General features: G+C 45.2%; 1 protein-coding gene across 1 annotated transcript in view; it reads right to left on the bottom strand.

Annotated features, from left to right (window-relative positions):
* Positions 1–7241: 7241 nt before the first annotated feature.
* The window catches only part of RNF207 (ring finger protein 207), a 29631-nt gene continuing 9919 nt past the window's right edge, over positions 7242–26953 (bottom strand). The window contains exons 7-18 of the mRNA XM_018576522.1: positions 24708–24754; positions 23302–23374; positions 20794–20862; positions 18566–18634; positions 18316–18437; positions 12674–12860; positions 10813–10998; positions 10479–10530; positions 9988–10105; positions 8513–8580; positions 8342–8412; positions 7242–7364 (exon numbers count right to left, since the gene is read on the bottom strand). Coding sequence (XP_018432024.1) covers positions 7242–7364; positions 8342–8412; positions 8513–8580; positions 9988–10105; positions 10479–10530; positions 10813–10998; positions 12674–12860; positions 18316–18437; positions 18566–18634; positions 20794–20862; positions 23302–23374; positions 24708–24754 — 1185 coding nt within the window. The remainder of the gene's footprint in view (positions 7365–8341; positions 8413–8512; positions 8581–9987; positions 10106–10478; positions 10531–10812; positions 10999–12673; positions 12861–18315; positions 18438–18565; positions 18635–20793; positions 20863–23301; positions 23375–24707; positions 24755–26953) is intronic.

Here is a 26953-nt window from a genome sequence, read left to right as displayed (position 1 = left end):
CTTCATTTTATATTTTTAATAAATCACAATATATAAGGAAATGTATTCAAAAGCGTTACGCATCACATGTCAGACTTCTGCCTTAAGTAGTTTTCGAGTAGAGCAAAGGTGGGCAACTTCGGCACTCCAGCTGGGGTGAAACTACAACTCCCATGAGGCACTGCAAGCCTCTGACAGCCACAGGCATGACTCCCGGAGGCAGAAGCATGATGGTAATTGTATTTTGAGCACAGCTGGGGTGCCGAGGTTGCTTACGCCTGGAGTAGGGTTACAATGGGGTACAGACTCTTGTTGCTGCAAACAGTCTATGGTCGGCTGTGGAGAACATGACTAGCAGCAGTCTGAACATTTCCCATTGGACGCTCTATGTGCTTCAACACAGTGTCCCCATTGGGAGATTTCCCATCTATTCCTGGTCTGATGACAACCCAAAATGTGGGATTTTCTTTCACGTTAAGTGATAACATTCACCGGGACACATAGAGCGGGTGAATCTCCCTAGTGAAAACCTGATGGGGATTCTGATCCCTCTCCACCTCATCCAATGCAAAAAAAAAAAGTGTTGGCAGCAGTAGCACGTTAAAGTGACCCCCATGCCGTTCCATATCACAGCTGCTGTCTAGTGATTCCTAAAGAGCTGTGAGCAGGAAGAAGCTTACACCGGCCTCTGTGTACAGGGACTGCTCGATGGGATAGTGAAGGAATGGCACGGGTCACTAACAAGGGGCAAGTACGCAGGTTGGGGGATCTGAAAACAAGGCCTGGGACATGCACCGTTACAGGTAAGTCGGTGATGGGTGCTCCCCTTTAAGTCCTATTTTTTGTCATTGTTGCTGATCATTGTGCGATATCTCTGTGTAGCCGCAGGTCTAGAATCCAGCGCCTGGAATGTATGAGGGTAAAAAGACCAAAGATTGAGGCAAGCGTTCTGTATTTCTTGTGTTCCAAAAGACGCCTGCTGCCCGGAGCAACCAATTACAAGTCGGCTCTCATTCTGTCATTTGTACACGAGGACTCGTTTATGACAAATGGATCCTCCGCAGAATGTTATGTTGTAGAATAAATCAGGAATTTGGTTGCTGTGGGTAACTCTCCCCCAATTCACCCCCCCTTCCCCCTCCATAATGGTTCATAGATCCTCGTTTGGTCGCCATCCATGGACAACGGTTTTATTTTTCTTAGCACCAGCCGTCTAATGTTCCCTTTGTTACTTAGTATTTCTTTGTGATAAAAGATCAGATTGTGTTGTCACCATATGGAGAGGTTCTAGGAAATAGTTTCCTGTAGCTGCTGTCGGAAATGAGAGGAAAACGTTTTCTGTCGGCTCGTTCACATCTATACGGCATGCACACCCTGCAGAGACCTGCGACCAGGAGGGACATGTGCTGCATGTAATTGGGTGCCGCTGCCTGTTACTCCCTATGGGAGGACGCAGCTGCATGGGGCTACACACCAACCTGCGGGTGCCTGCACATGGACCCACACTTTGTACAAGTCCGGGTGCCCCACATGGGCGCGTGCTGCATCCAAGTGCAGGTCCCGGGTGCCCCATATGGGTGCGCGCTGCATCCAAGCGCAGGTCCCGGGTGCCCCATATGGGTGCGCGCTGCATCCAAGCGCAGGTCCCGGGTGCCCCATATGGGTGCGCGCTGCATCCAAGCGCAGGTCCCGGGTGCCCCATATGGGTGCGCGCTGCATCCAAGCGCAGGTCCCGGGTGCCCCATATGGGTGCGCGCTGCATCCAAGCGCAGGTCCCGGGTGCCCCATATGGGTGCGCGCTGCATCCAAGCGCAGGTCCCGGGTGCCCCATATGGGTGCGCGCTGCATCCAAGCGCAGGTCCCGGGTGCCCCATATGGGTGCGCGCTGCATCCAAGCGCAGGTCCCGGGTGCCCCATATGGGTGCGCGCTGCATCCAAGCGCAGGTCCCGGGTGCCCCATATGGGTGCGCGCTGCATCCAAGCGCAGGTCCCGGGTGCCCCATATGGGTGCGCGCTGCATCCAAGCGCAGGTCCCGGGTGCCCCATATGGGTGCGCGCTGCATCCAAGCGCAGGTCCCGGGTGCCCCATATGGGTGCGCGCTGCATCCAAGCGCAGGTCCCGGGTGCCCCATATGGGTGCGCGCTGCATCCAAGCGCAGGTCCCGGGTGCCCCATATGGGTGCGCGCTGCATCCAAGCGCAGGTCCCGGGTGCCCCATATGGGTGCGCGCTGCATCCAAGCGCAGGTCCCGGGTGCCCCATATGGGTGCGCGCTGCATCCAAGCGCAGGTCCCGGGTGCCCGCTGCATCCAAGTGCAGGTCCGGGTGCCCCATATGGGCGCGCGCTGCAACCAAGTGCAGGTCCGGGTCGGCGTGTAATTGTGTGTACCCGCATCCTCCCATAAGAAGGTACAGGTAACTACACACAGCATCTGTCCCTCCCAGGAGCAGGTTTCAGTGCACCGGTCAACTCACTGCAAGGCAACTGTTTAATAGAGTACATCAAGGGTAGGCAACCCCAGCACTACAACTGTGCTGAAACTACAAATCCCATCGTGCATCTGACTCTGGGAGTCATACTTAAGGCTGTCAGGGTCTAGCAGTGCCTCATGGGAGTTGTAGTTCCACAACAGCTGCCATGCTGAGGTTGCCTGGAGTAAATTATGGAAACAGATTCAATTTTGACCTCTTTGTGTCACCTGAGTAAAGCTGACCGTACGCTGGCCGGACTCAGTGCACTTGGACCAGCGTGTGGCCCCCATTGGGACCCATCCAGCACACCCCTCTTCCCTGACCCTTCAAATCAGGGATAGCCAAACTGCAGCCCTCCGACTGGGATGAAACTACAAGTCATGTTAGTCATTGCAAGTCTCTGACAGACACAGGCATGGCCTACTGAGGCAGATGCATGATAGGATTTGTAGTTTCCCCGCAGCCGGAGGGCCGCAGTTTGGCTGCCCCTGCTTCAAATGTTCAATCGACTTTTGAGTACAATAGCCCGGCGGCACGATGGAGGGGGAGGCGGCGGGGGAAGAGTGTTTTCTTGGTCAGTGTATGGCCAGATTTAGGCAAATGATGGATTTCAAGTGTCACAAGCCGTCTGCTGACTGTCACTCGTCGTCTACATCGGACTGCTGCTATCCTTATATGTATTCTCCGGTTCCAGCACCAGCCGCTGTGTACCTACCACAGCCCCGCCAATACACACTGGAGCACAGCATGTCCCACCCAGCAGCACTGTGAAAAGCCTGCTGAATCTGGCAGCAGCGTATGATATAAAACTCTGACTGTTCTCTGACTTTAGCACAGCTGTGGCTTGTACTGGATGGTATTAGGGATACGATGGCTGACATTACCGGATGCTTTATGTTGCTCTAGGTCGGGGGGTAGGCAACCCTGGCTCTCCAGCTGTGGTGAAACTACAAATCCCATGATGCATCTCTCTCCAGGAGTCGTGGCTGTGAGAATGTTGCAATGCCTTCTGGGATTTGTAGTTTCAGCAAAGCTGGGGAGCCAAGGTTGCCTAAATCGGCGCACAACATGGCTGCCACAGCTGCGCCCAAGTGGCAGGTGCACTTGCCTAGGCTTGTGCCGTTCCTACAGACAATCAAACGTCAGATTCACATTTCAATTTAAATACGTCGGTGTCACTGATTTGTGGGCGAGAACGAGGGGGGCCAATCCAGCGGACGAAATAAAATCACTTTGAAACCTTCCGGTCGTTGTGGATTCTGTTTTATTTCCATCATCTGTAAAGGACAAACTTCTGCCGGAGCGTTTGAGGTTCTGCATGGGTTAGGAAAGGGTTAGGACCCATGATCATTGGTGTTTGGGAGATTTTTTTTGCTCACTTCCTGTCTAGGTGACACCTGATCACACACAGGCAGTGACAGACAGGAAGAGGAGGCAAATCCCTCCAATGGGGACCCAGGCAGCAAAAGAAAAATTGATAATGAGGGCTCCAAATCTTCCTGTCTACCATTGGAGGAGGGGACAGGAAGTGGGAGGAAATCTTCCCACAAAGCAATAAAAACTACAACAGAGGTTCTAACCCCTCTCTGTCTAAAACCTTAGAGAATTCTGTCTGTATAAGCCAGGGGGTAGGCAACCTTGGTGCTCCAGCTATGGTGAAACTACACATCCTGTCATGTCTGTGCCTCTAGAGCAGGGGTAGCCAAAACTGCGGCCCTCCAGCTGTGTTGAAACTACAAATCCCATGATGCATCTCTCTGGGATTCGTGGCTGTGAGACTTGCAATGCCTCATGGGATTCGTAGTTCCACCACAGATGGCGGGCCAGAGTTTGGCTACCCCTGCTCTAGAGTCATGTCTGTGGATGTCAGAGCCTTGCAATGCCTCATGGGACTTGTAGTTCAAGCTGGAGTGCCGAGGTTGCCTACCCTTGGACTAAGTAATCTCTGGAAACAGATGCAAGTCGGCCCTGGGCTGCAATCAACATGGCTTTCCTCTTCCTGTCTTGTGGACGACTGTTCAACCACAAGCCGTCACATCCAGGCTGATGCAGGAACTTGTATGTCTATTCTTATATTATAATCCTTTAGATACTTGTAAATGAAATATCCTCACTCACCTTAGGATGACGAGTAAATAAATCTAACACTTCAGTTGGGCTGTCGGGGGTCAGTGATCACCAGAATCTGACAGTTGCCATCCTGTCATCTACCTGACCTGACACACTGGGGGGAATTTATCAAAACTGGAGCAGCTGTGCAGAGTGACCAATCAGCATCTCTCTTCAGTTTGCTCAGGTAAGATTTGAAAATGAGACAAAGAAGCCGATTGGCTGCAGTGCAAATCTGCTCCAGTTGTTTCCTCCCGCAGGCTCTCTCCTCGCTATAAAACCTGTGCCTGTAGCCTCTTGGCTCGGTGGTCGCAGGCACTCTGAAGTTGAGTACAATGTAGTGCTAATAGCGAGGACGCAGAGGGATCGCCCGCAAGCTGGAGCATCAGGGAGAAAATGAGAGCGCCCTCTACTGGGGGAGCGAGGGATCAGGTAAGTAAAAGTCATTTTCCTGGTACCTGGGGCATTAACGGGCACTGAGCCCCAGGACGAGGGTATTTTAAAAAAAAAATTCCCTGGAGTTCACCCTTAAGAGGATTCAAAAACTGCAGGTCTTAGTAATCTGAGGTTGTCAAGAGTATGAGAACAGTGCACTCGGTCAGCCAGCTGCCAGATGACCTTTGACCCAAAAACGTCAGGTTAAAGCTCATCACACACATTACAATGTGATTGCACAATCTCCTTTAGATCTACCAACAACTATGAGGCGCAGGGACCTGCCTGACTGGATACTGATTGATAGGAGAGGTTAGGTAGGTCTAGGGTAGGCAGCCTCAGCACTCTGACTGGTGTGACTACAAATCCCAGGAGTCATATCTGTAGTTGTCAGAGTCATGCAATGCATTTATTTCTTTATTACAGGAATAGCGCCAACAATTTATACGCAGCACTTCACATACAGAACATTCACCTCAGTCCCTGCCCCAGGGGAGCTAACAATCGAAGGTCCCTCCCGATGGCTCGCATAGACATACAGGGCCAATGAACCTTCCACCGTGTCTTTGGAGTGCGGAAGGAAACGAGTACCCGAAGGAAACTTACACAAGCACAGGGAGAACATGCAAACTCAATGCAGAGAGTTTCCTGACCAGGAATTGAACCAAGGGCCCCCTGTGCGGCAAGGTAAAAGTGCTAACCAATAAGCCACTGTGCTGCCCAGGGGAAAATGGGATTTGCATTTCCACAACAGCCGGAGTGCTGAGGTTGCCTACCCCTGACCTACCTAACCTATCCAATCTATTTGTATCCAATCATGTAGGCAGGGGCGTCCCGAGGCCGGGTGTCATCTGGAGCGGGTACCGGGTGACGCCATCTTGCTGATACCTGCCGGCGGCCATCTTGGTGATGGACACTGGCAGAGATAAGAGGGGGTGTTCACCCAGTGGGATAAGGTATGCCACCGGGGCCCCTCCTCTGTCGTGCTCTCTGTCCATGACCGAGAGCCCGACTTTTCAAAGGGGGGGGGTGGTGTTACCCCCTCCAATGGTGTCACCCAGGTGCGGCCGCCCCAAGTGATTCCACTGCATGTAGACCCTTATATTACATAAACCTAACGTTGATTGTACAGAGGTTGTATTGTCAGATTGTAACGTTTGTGGTGTTCCAAAGACAAAGCAAGTAGGGGAACCTCATAATTAAAGTAGTATTAAGGTCTAGGCATTACCTTAATGCATTCTCTGCATTCGGGTAAAAACAGCCCAATACCTTTTTTCTCCCCCCGTCCCCCTCACACTTACCTGTCAGCTATGCTCCTCCCCGCCGACAGTCCCGAAGCGATCCTCTGTTCCCCGAACTACCTGGTTGCGGGGGAGGATACTGATGGCAAAGGAGCCAAAGGCTCCTTCTGTCATCAATCAAATTGTTGGGCAGAGAGGAGGGGCGTGGCCTGCCACAGGGCTGTGTGTATCTATGGACGCACACAGCCACGAGAGCGCACGGGTGCCTCCATTAGCCGATGGAGTCACCCGTGAAGGGGGCGGGGGGACAATTGCTGCGGGGACCCACTACAAAACAAGGACATACAAACATTTAAAGATAAACGGCAACAGCCTCAAGCAAAGGTGGGTCTCCTTGTAGGAAATATTTGAAGAAAAAGGAGGCTTTAATATCACTTTAAGGGTTCAGATTGCTGCATAAGACCAGCTGTGACTGATTCTCTTTCAGCTGATGGGCAGCTTATAAAGCGGACGGCTCTACTGTAGATTACAAACCTCTGTCAAGAGACATCTTCCACTTCCAGAGGCAACTTAGGCTGGGCACACACCTTACAACCATCGCAAGACCTTTGTCTTGCGATGGTTGTAAGGTACTTAAAAAAAACGTACGATCTGCCCATCTTGGACAGGCAGATCGTACTTGCGATGATCGCAAGCCGCGCCCCCCTGTGGGGCGGGCTTCCGATGATCGCAATGCCGAACGGGCAGTGTGCGCTTGCGCACACCGGCCCGCCTGGCTTTTATCGTACGAACATGCTACACACCCGCCGAACATCGTACGATGCTCGGCGGGTTTCCGAACATGTTCGTAAGTTAAAAGTCGTACGACCTTACAGTAGTAGAGGTCGCACGGCTCCCACACACCTTACGATAATCGTACGATCGCGGGATTTCCCGCGATTATCGTACAACTATCGCAAGGTGTGTGGGGACCTTTCGCTGGAAAGAAGATGATTTTGAAGCCATCTTAGGTGCTTAACCCCTTCCAGGACGGGACGCTCTGCTTCAGCCTGTAATAGTCTTTGCTTTTCGACAAGACATCATCGCTCAGCAGGTTCAGCATTCGGTTATCAAACATCGGCTCCGGCTTCTGTTGTGTGATCACGTGATCAATTTCAGCGAAATGTTACACTGTTAACATGTGCAGTAATCCTAAAGCTGGAGATACACAATACAATCTCATTGTACAATCTCCTTTAAATATACCAAAATGATGTATTAAGAAGAAATTAATTAATTCATCTTCAGTCAGGCATCTCCTCCTGGCCAATCACAAAGCAAACTTGCTGTATGTGTATAGGCCAATGTAGTTGGATCTGTATGTGCGTTATAATTAATCGAAATTAATCGATTAATCTATTTTTAAAAATTTCGATTAATCGAACACAAAAATGTGAATCATTACCAGCCCTACATTCCAGTCTTGTTTGCATTTAATATGTTAAACACCAAAGCTGGCCATAAACTGCACAAATTTTATCCGATTCCTGCTCAATCAGCCAAAATTGGAACAGTGGGTGGACTTGCAAGCACTCTTTGGCTTGACCAATATCAACTTAAAAATTGAAAGAGCCGGATGGAAAACTTGCAGCCAAACAGTGACTACACCCTATGAGATGCGGTTCTTCCACCGGTCCCCCTTTCACGCTAACAGCATAGATAGAGGAATCTTCTCTGCCTGCTGTTGTATTCAGACACCCGTGGCTGCCTCAATTAAATTTGCAGCAGTGGAGATTCCTCCATCCATGCTGCTAGCAAAAATTGGAGGACCAACTGATCTCTCTTAAGGTGCCCATACACCTTACAATTTATCTGCAGATTTTCTGTGGTCAGATGGAAAAAGTGCAACAGATTGGCCCAGGTGGAGATTACTCCATCCACACAGTTCAGTGTAGAGGGAGGAATCTGTTGCACCTTTTCCATCTGACCACAGAAAATCTGCAGATAATTGTAAGGTGTATGGCCAGCTTTATTCAGTCCAAGGAGCTGAACTAGGGAATTCAAGCCGCGTATGACCAGCCTAAGTCAAGTATGCAGTCAATGAATTTAAAGACTTCTGATGGGTACATGGAGGTAGGTGTAAGGTAGATCATTACACTGGCCTGAACCCAAGGCAAAGATCTTGTGATCCTGGAGATCTGTGGCAGGATAACCATACAAAATGTAATGTGTGCGCTGTATATACAGTATAATAGGCTCTACATTGGTGTATGTGTCATTGGAGGAATTGTTACCTGCCATGCAGCTCCATCATTGAGGAATCTTCAGAGATTTTCTCAGATCCATCATCTTTCGGTTCTTTCAGTCTGTTATGTAAAAGGTATATCACAGTTGTGTGAAATGCAGCTACTTAATGACCCCGGTTACCTAAAGGGGTACAGTATGTTTACATTTTAAAGTGAGGTTTCACTGTTGGAGAATGAAGTGAGACAAAGTGCAAATTCCCTTTGCAAAGGAAATCCAATCGTGAAGTCAGCACCCCATTCACTAAGCTAGTTGAAAATGCACCTTGCAAGTGAGCATGCTCTACACACCCTACAGTTTAATCTGCTATATATTTTCCCCTTCCCTGGTTCCTCCCTCATCAAAATGCTAACTTAATGCTTAAATAAAAACTTCCTCATTGCTTACTTTATCTTAGACCCAGTGATGTCATCATTGGGTCTCTAGGTCTCTACCAGCACCTTCCACCAGCCATGATCTACCTGCATTCCATGGAGAAGCTCAGAGACCCATTGGTGATGTCACTGGATCTAAAATAAGGTGTGTAATGAAAACAAAGACGTTTAATGTAATAATTTTGTTACATGTGGATGTGAGGGGAAAATAGGAACAAGGGAAGGCAAAATAGAAGCAGGTTAAATACAGCTTTCATTTATAAGGCAGTGGTTGATTCCTCCCAATGTAATCCCTCTATATAGATGAAGGAATATTTGAAGCATCTGGGAGACTGAGGCCGGAGAAGGAAGGCAAGACAAAAAGAAGCATGGCTGCACATCCTATAGGCCTAGGCCCTTCATGTAGCTCAGTAGAGCATACAAGTAAAGCCAACATGAACTGATCCTTTGTTGAATGGGAGACAGCTCTGTAATCCCAGCTGATAGGGAAAAACAAAGTTCAAGCCAGACGTAGTGATTGGGCAGTCCTGTTTAAAGATTTAAAAAAATGTAGAAATGTCACCAGCACACCAATCCTTTTAAAATAGCAAAAGCTTCATTTATTGAAGTTCTTTGTCATATGACCAAACAAGCGCTTTCGGGACCGCGCAGGGTGAAGTGACCCTGCACGGTCCCGAAAGGATTGGTGTGCTGGTGACATTTCTACATTTTTGCTGACATTCGCGGCGCCATCCGCGGTCACTGCGAGCACCCCCCACTACAAGGGACATATTGGTAAGGAGTGCGACAAGGATAGTACTTACTGTTTAAAGATAAGCCCCCCAAGCCCTTTTATCTGAGATCATGTGCCCAAATGCCTAGGCATATTGACATGTAACTGTGTGCCAAGTTGGCCCAGAGCAGCTTTTTTCCAGCTTATGAATTACTGGGCTTTCTCTTACATTTTAGTGTAGTAGGTGGAAATGGTGGTCAGGATGGGGAGGTTATGGCCAACCAGGAGCAAATTAACTATCATACACCCCCAAAAATGTATCAGGATGAAAAGATATTACAAATTATTTCTTGGCTACAAGTGCTTAAACCAAACTTTCCTACCTGGGCTCCAATCGTTCTTTGACCTTTGCGATGGATCGTACGTATGGCGCAATCTGTTTGGCAATTGTGGTCAAGTAGCTGTTTTCTTGTTTCAGTTGCTGGAGGTCATGTAGCTGAGCTGCAGAGAATGAGAGACCATGGTTGGGGTATTGACTGCTAATGGTCCTGATGAAGGTGAAGTGTCTGCAACTCTCTCAACAGGCCGGCATTGTGCTACTGATTATCTAATATAACATCTCTTTGAACTCCTTGGCCATTTGTGTGGCACTCTTAACTGTTTCTTGTATAGTTAGGATTTTATCGGTGCTTGTTGCCCCACTGGGGAGATCTCCCCAGTTCCTTGTTTGATCATCAGGACAGGAAGTGAGGAAAAATAAAGTCATTAAGTAGTTCTATCTACAAGGTGATAAGAGGGTTAGATGTTGCCGGACAGACCTCTCTAGTAGCTAGTACAACCTAACTCTCAATATTGCAGAAACATGTCACATTACCTTCATAAATTTCCTGCTCATTTGCCACCCTTTGGTAGGTTTCTTCCCAGATCTAGAGAGGAGTTAAAAATCGAAAAGCTGCAATTAGGGACAATAAATATTCCTGAATTTAATGAAAATACTTAAAACAGGGCAACAGATTTTTCTTGAGGACACTTTTCACACAGAAGGCTTTAGAGGCCTCCGATGGCTGATAACAATGGTTGTCCTGTGGCTTCAATCATAGCTGTGCCTCTTGCAATTGTTACAGATTTATTCCTGGTTCAAGGTTCATGGAACTCCTATTATCTCCTCTCTTAGCCCAGCCATCCATTGGTCTGATAAACAAACTGACCTCCTCAAATGCCATCCTCATCATTTCCACTGAAGAATACTCAGAAGCAATGTGCACGTCCACCTGCAGAGACTTCTGGATGATCTCGCTCATTGTGTCTGTCTTGATGAGGGAATGGTGCTTGGTCAGGTCTCTGTGAAGCTCCTGGACCTGGTCCTTCAGGTTCTGAATCTCTGTCTGGATGGTCTGCAGGAAAAATAGATGTCTAGTATGATCTTGAAGGAGTGGGCCTCACAGCAAACTCGTGTCAAATCATAAAAGTGTATCTAAACCCAAGAAATACATATAACATACTACATTTCTTAGATGTGGTGGCCACATCTTTTTCCTTTATTTTGGACTGGTAATTATGCCAGTAACACACTTCCTGCCCTAAGGTGACTGTCACGCCACTCACTCACTGTACTGTTTTTTCTGGAGGTGCATGTTGTCACCCCAGGACAGCACTGGGTAGGGCTTCAGATCATCCTCTTCTCCATGACATAGGGGTAGGTGTTTTGTAGTTGAAAGAGTTGAACTAGGCAGGGCTGACAACACTGCTTGAGATAACACTGAAGACAGCACAAGAAGGTAGGAGCTCACTAGGTCTCTGGCAGGCTCAACAAGTATTTTTTGGCACTTATCTAGCAAATACAACAAAGTACTTTGAGGGAGCAGATAGATAAGAAGTTAATTGATAGGGTTTATAGACAATTTAACCAACTATGATCTGCTATATGCACTCCTCAAAGTTCAGTCTGCTCCATTCCCCAGAGGCGTTTCCAGTGGGGATTCTGTTTTTTTAAACTGGGGGTTTTGGGGCCACCATGCCCACCAAGATCCCTTTAAAATTCTATTCCCAACAGGTTCCAAATATTCAAAAGATACCTTTATAGACATGAAAGTTTACCCATTGTGGACAGTTCTACTGTTCCACACAACTGTCGCACTGCGTACTTGTGAGCACACATCAGATAACCAGGGGTAGCCAAACTCTGGCCCTCCAGCTGTGGTGGAATTACAAATCCCACGAGGCATTGCAAGATTCTCACAGCCACAGACATGACTCCCAGAGAGAGAGATGCATTGTGGGATTTGTAGTTTCACCACAGCTGGAGGGTCGGAGTTTGGCTACCCCTGAGATAAATGGTCGATCAGGCTAGGTTTGTTCATCAGTAAGTAATGGCACCCTATGAGTTTCTTGCAACACAGGTGTCCTTTAATCTTCTATTTAGCTTCTCCGATCATTCCCTGCCTGACACAGGATGGATGAGGAAGTTAGAATGAAGACTGACTGGCACAGAAGTATATGGAATAGAAGTATGCGGAAAGATGAAACAGCAGATTGCATTGCTGGTATCTTTCAGAAAAGGAAGTGGAGGTCTTCACCTCAAAGCTTTCTAACGCACAGGAGGAGAGCACACAAACAAGACGAAAGGTTTACATTTTGGAGGGTTAGTCTTGGGGTTACGAGGGACAGTGTTTGGCTAAAGAGGGGGTTGGTGTTAGGGTTACATGGAGGGATAGTATTGGGGTTACAGGGAAGGTTAGTGTTGGGGTAAAAGAGAGGATTACTAGGAGGGTTAATGTTGAGGTTACAGAGAGGCTCAGTGTTGGGGTTACAGAGAAGTTTAGTGTTGGGGTTTCCAAAAAGTTTAGCATTGGGGTTACAGGGAGTTGCAGAAGAGTTAGTGTTATGATTTGTATGGCGGTTACAAGAAGAGTTGCAGTGTTTAGTGTTAGTGTCTAGTGTTAGTATAACAGTTACAAGGAGTGTTGCCGTGAGGGTTAAAGAGAGGGTTAGTTTTAGGGTTATAACGAGTGTTAGTGTTACAGGAAGCGTCAGTGTTGGGAGGGCAGTTGCTGTGTGGCAGATCCTTACCTTGTATGTGTCCTCATAGTTGCGGCAATGTTTAGTAAATGGGTTATCCTCTCCCTCAGCCAGCAGGACTTTTGTGCTGATGTATCGGTGCATGGTGGGTTTCCGGACAACGGACCCTGTGATGGACATTTTGTCACAGGAACACCCTGGCATCATTAATGTCGTCGAGCACTGACCACTGGAGATCCTGCAAAACAAAACCAAAGATGTCACTAGAAATGTTCAGCTGCAAACATGAGCATTCGTTATTCCAACTGGCCAAAACTCTGGAAGAACCTTCTGCAATGCCCTTTACATCTTCTGTGCATAACTCACTCTACAAGCTGCTTTGTGTCTGTCCCACGGCAGATGGGCAGATAATAGAGGTGTACACACAGTCTTCAGAAAACTTCTATGTGACCATAGCAGGGCATATTTATTCAGTTCTGTTATTTGTCCTAAAATATATACGAGGGAGACTCAAAAAGTAAAGACAAAATACATTTAACAACTTTAATAGAAGTAGCTGGGAGCACCTGAACATATCGCTTTTCCGCACAGTCCCCATGCAAGATGATGCACATGTTGTATTGCTCAACTAGCTTCTGTATTCCTGCAGAGAATAAGCTTTTTAGATGCCAGGTGTGCACCCCTTCCTTTACTTCATCATTTGAGGTGACTGCCACCACAGAGCGCCTCCTTCAACTGGCCGAACATGTGATAATCACACAGCGCCAGCGACAATTCTCTCCAGAATACTCCGATCTTCTTCATACCATCTCAAGAACTGGGTCGCAACCTTCACACGCTGTTGCTTTCCTGCTATGATTATACTGAGCCAACATCTGACGGTGAATTTCCACTGGTTTCAGTCTCTATGACCAAAGAAAGCGCACCGCAGCACGTTGTTCTCCGATGGTCCAATCTCCCGGAGCGTCCATGTTTCTGTCCACGTGACTACCACTCGCCTAAAGTCTAAGCCCTGCACTGCGCATGATCGAACTATCCAACAGGCTATGTAAATATGCTGCATTGCACAAGCTTCTCTCTGTTCCGGTTACAGTGTCATTTATACATTGCCTTTACTGATTGATTCTCCCTGATGCACAGTACTTTGTTCTAGGTAATAAATTACTATCATTGCAAAAAAAAAAAAAAAGACACTAAGCCTTAAAATGAGTTCATGTATTTTTTTGAAATGCATTTCAAAGTAATGACTATAAATAAAATGCAAAATTTACAAAATGTAGATACATGTTTATGTGAGAGATAGATAGATAGATAGATAGATAGATAGATAGATAGATAGATAGATAGATGTTAAATGCTATCTTTATAGATAAAGCAATATAACCAACAACAGTTAAAATAAGAATAATACAAATATTAACATTAAAAACAACAAAAGTAATATACAAATAATAATAACAACAACAACATTAATAAAACTAGTAAATGCAGCGTTGTCTTTTCTAGCTGCTGTTAAAATCATATTATTGTTAGAATGATATAATTTTGAAAAAACATGCACATTTTTAAATACTACCAGTACTGACCAAAAGACATGTTCATGTCATATAGAGAGAACCTTCATTTGAGTCCCAAAACACAATAAAAGTTCAGTGAATCAGCAGTGTTATTTGTTTTTGACGTTTGATTTATAACTTTTGAAAAAAACAACAACTTGTTATTCCCAAAAACATAACTAAAATCAAGTAAAACATATACAAGGGAGCAGCAATGTAATTTTTCTTTTGATTTACACAATATAAAAACAGTACCGAAGTATTTAAATAAATAACTATATATATGTATTTATTTATTTTAGCAACTGCCCAAAACAACACCAACTGCTAATACATTTTAAAGGGACGCGGTTCTGCTTGTTCAGTGGGTAGAATTTACTAGGACACCTATGAGTTTGGGCTCAATTCCATCAAACACCCGATAAGGTTTTAGGAAATGAAAAGAAAACCACATGGGATGTTTCTCAGCATCCTATTGGCTGCTTTGGTTTAAGGAGGAAATGTACAATGTTCCATGAACTGATCACGGCTATCCAATACCCAGTAAAAACATTACCATTTATAATAAAAGAAAATAAAGTGACTTTACCAGTCCCGGCAGATTTCTGTCTTCTATAATATCCCGGTGTTTAGTATTATAGATCCGGCCTCAGTGACTCCGTCGGTATGACAAGGGCCATCTCTGTCCCGCTTTATTTCTGAGCTGCATTTTAGATGCCTGTTCGCTCTGTGTCATATATATATAGCTGGTGCTAAAGACCCGAGTGCTGAGAGTTCCTTGAAATTCTGATATAAATAGTTGCAGTCAGAACACGTGCCCGGCGGTTCCTCTATAACCCGACACACTGCTAATCACCCAGGTAAAACCGCATGTGACTTACTGTACGTGAAAAATTGTGGCAGCGGGCGGGACAGATAAAAGAACTGGACCGGGCGGTTTAGTCCTTAGCTACCATTTATAAAGCAAAGAAAATAAAAAAATACAATACCTGGGTTATTTAAAGAGCACTTGTCATGACTGGGCTCATGCAGGAATCTGAAGATTGCAGTACAGATTGACACAGAAAACGGGCCGCAATCCTAGAGAAGGGTACGGCACACCAAAATGTGAACAAATAGACCGCAAAGAAGAGAATGGGCTATAAAGGCACCTAGAGAATGATAGATCTGCTCGCCCAAATGTTCTGATACCTTCCCTGATACTGGAATTTCCGGTTGGAGGGAGAGTTCCCCAGCCAATCAGGAAGCTGGTGGCAGGTAATAACCCGCTTCCCGGTTTTCCTTGTGGCAGCCGGAAAGCTGGCTCCATGCTGATTGGCTGGGAATCCAGCTTCCCAGCCAATCAGCATCAAGCTGACCGAATCTTGTAACACATCATGGGAGTGGTAGTTAAATACAGCAAGATGGCCACTTTGCCTACCCCTGATCTAGAAGTTAGTAAACTAATTTATTGAAGTTACCCATAGGATGTACTTTCTCAAAGCACTGACACCATTTCACTCAGCCCTGTGAATATGCACTTGTGTCACAATTCTCACAGAACCTGCCTTCTGAACTACAACTCAACATCAGAACAATGTAACATTATCATTGCTTGCTGGCAGAAATGCATGATTGTTGGAAGTGATGGGCAGACGGAAGGCAGAACTCACTACATAAAAGGGATTTTCCCAGTAAGCTTTGATTGTATTATCAGAAACAACTACAGTATGTATTCCTATTACAATGCTGATGTTATAACAGGAGAGGATATGCTGGGACTTTACAGCTCCTTTAAAAGAAAAAGTGGTGTCACCCTCATGGCTGTGCTGACTGGCAGAGGTGTATAAATCACAGAAGTGTCTGGGCAGAATGACAGGAGCTTTGACAGATAGGACAGGTAACATATATGTATTGTATCGGTGTATTAGCTGTTTTGCTGGAGTCCAGCTCTAAATTGTCCTTTCGGGATCTGTATCAGAGCATAAACTAACTCTCAGTAACTGCTCAAGCCCCCCCTCTGTGGTTCATCTGTTATCCTTTTGTCTGGTTTTCCTGGAATTGTCAGTGCAGAACGTTGTAACAACCAGGCAGTCTGCTCATCATTAATCCCTACAGCTGTTTTCATTCTTCTGTAACAAGAACAAGCAGCCAGAAACCCCAGAGTCAAGGGCAATTATTAGCAAATGTTAGAGCGTGCAGGATAATCAGCGCACAGCATCTCGCAGGATCACAAAACACGGAAATGCTAACAACTTCAAGATGCCGTTTCATACATGACGTTCTCTTGGCGCAGCAAAGTTACTGAGTGATTATACTTAGCACTCTAGTAATAACGACAAATGCTTCCATTAGAACAAGCTCATTGTCTTTGAACTTCATGCAGCGAGAATGTTCTCATGCTTGTACAATGCTATTTTCTCTTAGATCAAAGTTATAAGTCGCTGTTGTTACAAATTGTAGTTTTATGAAGAGTAATTGCTGTTTGCAACAATTATTTTCACACAATAGAAGAGTTCTGTAATGGCTGTATTGGTTTAGTTTGTTGTTAGAGAGATTCTGACACTTCAATGAAATTCCAAATAAATCTGTCACTTGTAAAGAAGAAAGTCAGCGTTCCTCTCTCCCGCTGCCCATGCTGGTGAACGCCATTGTAATGACCAGAAATCTTCAGCTAAAGTTTCTTCAGAAACTGATACGTCTGGTTGTGTCACTATCCTTGGCCCCCGCAGTGGTTCCTCCTGTGCTGCAGGGAAGATGACCACAGGCACCAGATACGGTAGCATTGCAGAGGAGATGACCCTGGGCAACAGATAACACTGCAGAGGAGATGACCCTGGCACATATAGCATTGCAGAGGAGATGACCCTAGGCACCAGATAATACTGCAGAAGAAATTATCCTAGGCACCAGATAACACTGCAGAGGATATGACCCTAAGCACCAGAAAACACTGCAAAGAAGATGACCCTAGGCACCAAATAACACTGCAAAGAAGATGACCCTAGGCACCAAATAAACACTGCAAAGAAGATGACCCTAGGCACCAGGTAACACAGCAGAAGAGATATATCTTCGCGGTATCAGGGTATGGATATATACGGATACAACTTCGAGGTAACAGGGTATGGATATGTATGGATACATATTTGAGGTATCAGAGTATGGGTATGTATGGATACATCTTAGAGGTATCAGGGTATGGATATACATGGATACATCTTCGCAGTATCAGTGTATGGATATATACGGATACAACTTCAAGGTATCAGGGTATGGATATGTATGGATACAACTTTGAGGTATCAGGGTATGGATATATATGGATACATCTTAGAGGTATCAGGTTATGGATATGTATGGATACAACTTTGAGGTATCAGGGTATGGATACATCTTAGAGGTATCAGGGTATGGATATGTATGGATACATCTAAGCGGTATCAGTGTATGGATATGTATGGATACATCTTTGAGGTATCAGTGTATGGATATGTATGGATACATCTTAGATGTATCAGGGTATGGATATGTATGGATACAACTTTGAGGTATCAGGGTATAGCTATATATGGATACATCTTTGAGGTATTAGGGTATGGATATGTATGGATACATCTTAGATGTATCAGGGTATGGATATGTATGGATACAACTTTGAGGTATCAGGGTATGGATATATATGGATACATCTTAGATGTATCAGGGTATGGATATGTATGGATACAACTTTGAGGTATCAGGGTATGGATATATATGGATACAACTTTGAGGTATCAGGGTATGGATATGTATGGATACAACTTTGAGGTATCAGGGTATGGATATGTATGGATACAACTTTGAGGTATCAGGGTATGGATATGTATGGATACAACTTTGAGGTATCAGGGTATGGATATGTATGGATACAACTTTGAGGTATCAGGGTATGGATATGTATGGATACAACTTTGAGGTATCAGGGTATGGATATGTATGGATACATCTAAGATGTATCAGGGTATGGATATGTATGGATACAACTTTGAGGTATCAGGGTATGGATACATCTTTGAGGTATCAGGGTATGGATATGTATGGATACAACTTTAAGGTATCAGGGTATGGATGTGTATGGATGCATCTTAGAGGTATCAGAGAGCTAGGAACACTTACATGCTTCCATTTCCATGTCCAGCTCCTCCACAACTGCTGCTCACATTGCCAGCCCGGCGCAGGTTTAGCATCAACAGTGGTTCCAGGCAATGTGCAAACTCTGCTCCATAATCTGTATTGATCTGCAGACCATACGGAATCATTTACTGTAATCCACATAAAAATCCCAAGAACAAGAACAAGTACAAGAAAATGAAACACAAGATACAAAGGAAACTATAAACGATTGAAAACCGGCTTAGTTATTTACCTTGCTGCTCTGTGATGGCCGCAAGCGATATGGGAGTTTGACAATTTTCTGCAGCCTTTCCATTAGTTGCTGAAAGACAAAGAGGAACCACGACATAGTTAAGCTGAACTACACATTCATCTCACCAATTTATTATAATTATTTCATTTAAATACATTGCATTCTTACATAATACATATAAAAATATATGTCATCCATCTATCTATAAATTGTACATATCTTTGTTAAAAAACAAAAAGAAAGAAGAAATGACATCCGCTCCCTATCAGACACCCTTTATTTTTCCTTTCGCTACCACTCAGCTTCATCCAAAACCCACCTCTACTCTCTTCTCACTTTCAATCTACAACTCTTATCTTCTTCTGTGATGGAGGGAAGGAATCAGTATCTTATACACCACTAGTGTTATTTTATCAACCCATAATCCCAACTTCCTCTCTCCCCCTCCACCTCCTTTATTTATATCTACCTATATATATTATGTGTATTCATGAAGTGATCAAAGTAAGATGTCCATGGACAAATATTCATTTATATTGTGTTATTTACCTTAATCCTCTAGTCTATGTTCCCCCCTTTCTGTGAATCCTAAATCTAATAAAAAAAAAAAAAAATCCAAAAAAATGCCCATTTCATTAAGAAAAACCCTATGTGTGACTATCCCCACCCACTTTACCCTATTTTCTTCCTCTACTATAAGACCCCGTGACTCCCCTCCCTTCAAAAAATATTCTTCATTCCTTACCCTCTTAAAGGAGAACTATGAGGTGAGTGCTTTTCACTCACCTCATAGTTCTAGCCGACCTGTGACAATGAGACTGTCACAGGTCGGCTCAGTAGATCGGGAAGTGAGCGAACACATACCGGCGTTCGCTCACCTCTCGATCCTGTCACAGCTCTCTGCCATGACAGGGGGGGGGCTGGATCCCCCCCTCCCCGCTCCGATCCGCCAGCGCTGACTGGCGGAACGGACGAGGGAGGGAGGGGGCGGGTACAGCTTGCTCTGCCTCTAGATAGGCAGAGCCAGCTGTCAATCACGCAGCTGGGCGGATCCCGGCATAATTGTCGGGATCCGCTTCAGCTGCGGCGTCTGAGTATACCGCTAGTTGCTGCGGCGTCTCAGTATACCGCGAGCTACAGCATATACACTCCAGTGTTATAGTCCCAGGACTTTCCCTGGAAATACAGTCCTCAGCAGCTTCCCTCAGCTCCAAGACTTTTAGCATTCACCCCTTGTGGGTCACTGTCTCTCTCTGTCTCCCCGACAAGTATCTCAGGGTCACCGACCCTCTGGACCTCTCCAGCCTTCCTGGATGTGTCACCAGTGCTCACGCACGCAGCAGCGTCTGCCTGTAGCCGTGTGCCTACAGCACACCCACAACTCTCTTCTAAAGCACTGGGCTGGCTTCCTAATAAGGCTGCTCTCAGCCACCTGTTCAGCCCAACCTGGCCACTGGCAACACCTGGCCCCAGGACTGGAGATCCCATCCCACTATAGTCTGGAAAACCTGGAAGGAACTGAACAGCCAGTTCCTCCTCTGCAAAGGTATTCCCATTATGGAACCTTTTAGCCCCTCTAACGGAGTGTTCTTGGGGGTAATGTTGCCAAATCACATTGTGGCATTGCCACACCCTTCTACACTGTCTAGAGATTTTGTATTTGCCATTTGGCCATACATGCATTACCCGTATACAGTATATCTATAGATGTGTAATTTCTTCTCGACCATGTCTCCTTCTTTACACTTTATCTTTATCTAGATCTTTCCTATATTCCTCTGTCTGTCTATATATTTCCCATTTTTCCCCATATCTTATTGTGGTTATCATTTTTATCTCCATCCCTTTCACTTAATTCCTCCATATGTCTTATTTCCTCCATTATGTTCGACCAGCTCTCTAGTGTAGGCGGTGCCGTTGATTTCCAACCCCGTGATATACTAATTCTAGCTGCAACCATTATCAATCTTAAAATATCGCCTTTTATCTTTTTTATAGAACCAGGTATCAATGAAAGTAAAGCAGTAAAAGGATCATTTTCCATATCAATTTCCTCCATAGAGCTATATATTTCAAATATTGACAACCCAGAACGGCTGTAGTCTGGGACAACTCCACCAAATATGTAAGTATGTTCCCTCCTCTATGTTACACCTCCAACATCTATCTGACAATTCTGGATTGATATGTTTTATATTTTTAATAATAATAATTTAATAACTACTTACATAACCCAAGTACAGGAACTCGGCCTTGTTCGCCGAGCTCAGGAAAGCTGAACACGTGACCAGATGGACCTAAGAGAGAAGAGGACAATGGCCATGTACTAAGAAAGTATCAGCTGAACGAAAACAAGCTGTCATGTTTTAACTAACGTGTGAGTCCCTATGGCAGAAATTCCCTTTCACTTCCTGTCACGTAGACACTCAGTCACACCCTGACACAACAATTATTTTTAATTTCTTTGTCTTACCTGGAGACTTCTAATATGAACGCAGTGCAAGGAGAAAGGAAGGCTGTTCAGTTTGCATGAGAATTTTCCTTTAGCTTAAAGGAGAACTATGGGGTTAAGGTTTTTCCCCATAGTTCTCCTTAGGGTAACGGGAGGACACAAACTAGCGTCCTCCCGTCACCCTAGGCTCAGTATACCGTGAGCTGTAGCTCGCGGTATACTGAGACGCCGCAGCTGAAGCGGATCCCGACAATTATGTCTGGATCCGCCCAGCTGTGTGACTGACAGCTGGCTCTGCCTATCTAGAGGCAGAGCCAGCTGTACCCGCCCCCTCCCCCGTCCGGTCCCCCCGTCAGCGCTGGTGGATCGGGGAGGGGGGAATCCAGCCCCTCCCCTGTCATGGCAGAGAGCCGTGACAGGATCGAGAGGTGAGCGAACGCCGGTATGCGTTCGCTCACTTCCCGATCTACTGAGCCGACCTGTGACAGTTTCATTGTCACAGGTCGGCTAGAACTATGAGGTGAGTGAAAAGCACTCCCCTCATAGTTCTCCTTTAACAAATGTGGTGAAAACTTACTTTGCAAAGAATACCTTGCACATGATTGGATGATGGAAGTCAGCAGAGCCTTATTCACTAAGCTAAGGATAAACTCCCTTGCAAAATGCACAATTCCTTGCAGAGGGAGAAGCCTATTTGCCTTTAGTAAATCAACCCCATAGTGTTGCCTCCACCACCTCATTTGAACCAACCTACCAGCCATTGGAATACATTGGGTATGCATAGTGGGGGTCTATTTTTCTGCAAAGACCGAAGCCCCAAAATGAGCCCCAAAATGAAGGTCTTTGTAGGAGGGCAATTAATAAGTACTGAGAAGTATGTGCGAACATTTAAAGGACAACTTTTCTGTTTTTCTTCAAATAGGAAGTTTTTCTAAACACTTCGTTGTTATTTATAAATACATAAAAATTCTTATTCTTGTTTTTACACAATGTATTATTTTCTAAACATGTATTGCTGATCTGCAGCCACCCCAGTAAAATAATAGGTACATTCTGGATGCCTAATAGGGATAAGAAAAGTTTCGTCCCCCAAGCACCATCTCTCATATATTGTAGTAAACTGTCTACCGGGCTCCGGAACCTTCAACGAAGCCAGAAAATGGTGCAACTGCCTAAATCGAAACAATTCCCCCTGAGGCATATGTAAGGATTTGTATTTGAAATAATCTGCAGTTTGCTCTACGCTGGCCATACACCTATAGATTATCTGCAGACTTTCTATGGTCAGATGGAAAAAGTGCAACAGATTCCTCCATCTACGCCAAACTGTGTGGATGGTGGAATCTCCCGCTGGGTCAAGCTTCAGTATCTTGCTAGTCGGCCCGCTGGCTCTCAAAGCACCTGAACAATCTGATTGGATGCAGGCATTGTTCAGGTATTTTGAGATAGCGGGGCCAACTAGCAAGATACTGAAGCTTGACCCAGCGGGAGATTCCACCATCCACACAGTTTGGCGTAGATGGAGGAATCTGTTGCACTTCTTCCATTTGACTATAGAAAATGTGCAGATAATCTATAGGTGTATGGCCAGCTTTATTCACAGCCCACCCAGGGCAGCAGGGGAATGTGCAACTCCCCTAAGGGCTGGTGCAGACCTGGGTGATCCGGGATGCGCGTCCTGGGACCGCGCTGTCGTGCACAATTGAACACAACTATTGCCGCACTGCCCTAATGGGGTTACATCTGCTTGGCAATCACAGCAAAAAAGATACATGTACCTTTTTTTTTGCAACTCACGACGCGTGGCTGTTTTAGAAACTGCGCAATCCGCCCCGGTGCGACTTGGATGCCATTAGAAAATAATGACACCGCCAGTGCGATCATCAGTGGTGGGCGACTCCGTGACCGCACGGCAATCTGCGCGGTATCGTGCACGATTGCTGAGCGGTCACGGATCGCCCAGGTGTGAACCTGGCCTGAGTGACAATAGTGCAGACATGCTCCCATCTTGCATCTACAGCAATGTTACATTTACAGAGCTCCTTAGCCAGGGAGCTGGGCATGAGCCAATTGCTGAACAGAAGCTGAAGACAGGAAAAGATCAAAAATTAAAACGGTAATGAGATTTTTAGGGAAATACATCAGCTGCATTTCTTGGCACTTTGTAGATGGATCCAGGCCATCTTTAGTCTGCTATTCCGAATCACTGCAAAGCCAACAGTATGCCTTGAACATGTCAGAAAACTGCATATTAAATAGACATACATAATAAATAGATCCTTACTTGCAAGGTGGGTAATAGAGAGGCCAGGTGAGAAAGCTGGTCTTTAAATGCCTTTTCCTTTTCTTCATGTTGACTTGAAACCAAATGCAGAAATAAATACTTTTAGAAGAAATAATAATAATAATAAAACAATGACAATACTGATATTTACAGTCATACATAACATTATTACACTTCTGTATGAGCTTGTCTCCTTGGTCCTCAGCAGTACTGTCCTTCAAAATATTTGATATGACGCAAGTAGCTACCAAATCGTGCCACCCTATCTGTATCTTAGAGGTCAGTGTTCTAAGTCCTGCTTTGGTTTCTACCAGGGTTGCGAGTCTTTCTTTGGTTTCTGTAAAGATTTTTTGTCCTGCTTTGGTTTGTGCCAGGGTTATAGGTCCTGTCTTGGCTCCTTTCCAGGCTTGTAAGTCATTTTTTGGTATCTGTCAAAATTGTAGGTCTTCTTTTGGTTTCTCCCAGGGTTGTAGGCACTCCTTCAGTTTCTTACAGGGACATTGGACATCCTTTGGTTTTTGACAGGTCATAGATGTCCCATTGTCTTCTACAGGGATAATAGGTCTTGTTTTGGAGTTTGTCAGGGCCATAGGTCTCTTACCTAGGTTGGTTTATACCAGATTTCTAGGCGCTCCATTGTCTTCTACCAGCCTCTATAGGTATTGTTTTGGTTTGTGCATGGATTCTCTTTTAGTTTCCACCAGGGTTATAGTTTCTCCTTTGGTTCTGCAAGGGCTGTTCTGCAAGGGTCCTGCTTTGACTTCTGCCAGGGTTGTAGGTGCTTCATGTCTTCCACCATGATGGTAACTCTGGTTTTGGTTTCTATTAGGGTTGTAACTCCTCTGTTGCTTTCTGCCAGATTTGTAGGTCTACTTTTGGGTTCTGCCAAAGTTATAAATCCTTGTTTAGTGTTTTCCAGGGCTGTAGGTTCCCCTTTGGTTTCTGCCAGGGTTGTATGTGCTTCTTTGTCTTCTACCAGTTTCCATAGGTCTTGCTTTGGTTTCTGCAAAGTCATAGGTTCTTCTTTAGTTTCCACAAAGGTTATAGTTCATCCTTTGGTTTCTGCCAGGGTTGCACATACTCTTTGGTTTCCACCAGATTTGTAGGTCTTTCTTAGGGTTCTGCCTGGGTTATAAGCCCTTCTTTGGTTTCTGCCAAGGTCGTAGGTCCTCTTTTGGTTTGCCCATAGTAACTTCCACAGAGACTTTAAATAAAGTTAACTAAGAAAACTAATCTGAGTAATATCTAAAGTAATATTTATTTTCTCTTCTAGATATTGTCTGCCTCATAAAATAAAGTTAAATGTTACTTGTAAGACCAGAACAACCAAAAACATATACATATTTCATGTGTGTATTTAGCTGTTTGGCCAGAGTCAAGCTTTATTTTAAGAAATCTGTTCTCACCATTGTACAGCTTTTAAGAGGCTCTTCCTGCTCTCTGCCAACTTTTCCTGTAAAATGTGGAATGGAAAAATAAACATTTTAAAACAGTATTAACATAAATGATCCTCAGAAAACCAGACACAGATTTCTGCTTATTAATTATAATGACCTATTCCTAGGTGTAAAGCTGCTGGAACTTCATATATAAAAGTCTTACAGGGGTAAAGGAGAGATCATTTAATAATAATTACATTGCATTGGAATTCTCTTCTGTTGTCTAAGTCCTTGTCTGATATAGAATGAATATAATGATTTTATAAAACTTACACTTGCAGTGGAACTACCCCCGCACTGCCAGTGCTCGTTTTGGTCTAGGGGAGCAAATGAAGCATATATTCTCACCTGATCCTAAGTCCTGCGGCAGTCAGTGCTCACCTCTCCACAAATCCACTTCGGCTGTGAACTGTCCCTTGTTGTCCTCACAACTAATGCAAGTCAATGGAACTACATAAGGCTGGGCACACACCTTACAACCATCGCAAGACTTTTGTCTTGCGATGGTTGTAAGGTACTTAAAAAAAAACGTACGATCTGCCTATCTTGCATAGGCAGATCGTACTTGCGATGATCGCAAGCCACGCCCCCCAGGGGCGGGCTTCAGATGACCGCAATGCCGAACGGGCAATGTGCGCTTGCGCACACCGGCCCATCGGGTTTTTATCTTACGAACATGCTACAGACCCGCCGAACATCGTACAATGCTCGGCGGGTTTTCAAACATGTTCGTAAGTTTAAAGTCGTGCGACCTTACAGTAGTAGAGGTCGCACAGCTTCCACACACCTTACGATAATCGTACGATCGCGGGATTTCCCGCGATTATCGTACGATTATCGTAAGGTGTGTGGGGACCTTAAGGCGTAATGAGGTCAGCAGTCTTTGGACCACAAAGGGGAGAAGAGGCTGCGGCAGAGGATCAGGTGAGTATATCTTCTTTATTTGCCCCCCCCGTAGACTGAAAAGGGAATTAACCCTTGCAGTGTAGGGGTAGCCCCACTGCAAGGGTTAGTTTTGTAATCCCTGGAGTTCCTCTTTAACTCGTGATACAGTACGATGTACCCACATATAAATATAAGAATATAAAGCTCTACTGACTTTAAAAAAACAACTATGTACTTACATTATCATATAATCATACGAGAAGCCACTTAAACTTGCCATACACCTTGCAATTTTCAGTCTATTTCAATCCCTTTGAAGCCAGCAGAAATTGCAAATACAGGTAATCACTAAAAACTAAGCAATCTACCCACAATCCACCCACAAGCTCAATTGATCACTAGAATTTGGCCACTTGTGAAGCCTAGACTGAGCATTCAATTAAGAGCTTCAATACAGTTTATGAAAATGTTAAATTGAAAATGGATGTGCAGCTTCTAATGCACATTGTGAGAAGCTCATAGTGTGCAGTTAAATCAGAGTAAGCAATTTCAATACAGGAGAGGAGCCGGTACAACTGTGCAAGACATGGAAGGCCGGAGTTTAACTTTACTAAAAAGGTAGACCAAATTGAATCCAATCAATTAAGCAACAGGGCGGTCTTAGTGTTTCACAGCAACCCTGGGGTAATACTGTGTTCTCAGGAGAACTAAGGGTTCGTTCACACCAGAAGCTGGCCCGATTGTGGCCAGAACGCACTGCATCGCATTGCGGCCGGCCTACTTTTTTGTGGGGCAGGAGGGGGCATGGTGGGCCATTGAAGTGAATGGCACCGTAGCCACTCCCATCGGCCGCACGGGATCGCAAGGCACATTATGCCTGCGGTCCGGTGAGGCCTGGTCCGATCAAAATAGTGCTTGCAGCATCTTGATTGGACCGCACCGGACAGAATCGGGCCGGAACGCACTGCATCTGATGTGAACGAACCCTAAAGCTGGCCATACACCTATAGATTATCTGCAGATTTTCTATGGTCAGATGGAAAAAGTGCAACAGATTCCTCCATCTACGCTAAAATATGTGGATGGAGGAATTTTCCCGCTGGACCAAGCTTCAGTATCTTGCTAGTTGGCCCCGCTGGCTGTCAAAATACCAGAACAATCTGATTGGATGTCGGCATTGTTGCACTTTTTCCATCTGATCATAGAAAATCTGCAGATAATCTATAGGTGTATGGTCAGCTTTAGAGACAGGGCTAAGCAGACAATATATGCCATCACATGTTAAGATAATATATATATATATATACACACACATATATATATATATA

Source organism: Nanorana parkeri, unplaced genomic scaffold, assembly GCF_000935625.1.
Source record: "Nanorana parkeri isolate BGI_ZX_2015 unplaced genomic scaffold, ASM93562v1 scaffold5, whole genome shotgun sequence".
NCBI classification, from domain to species: domain Eukaryota; kingdom Metazoa; phylum Chordata; class Amphibia; order Anura; family Dicroglossidae; genus Nanorana; species Nanorana parkeri.
Note: the sequence above shows the minus strand (reverse complement) of the source record. Positions and strands in the feature narration are given on the sequence as shown.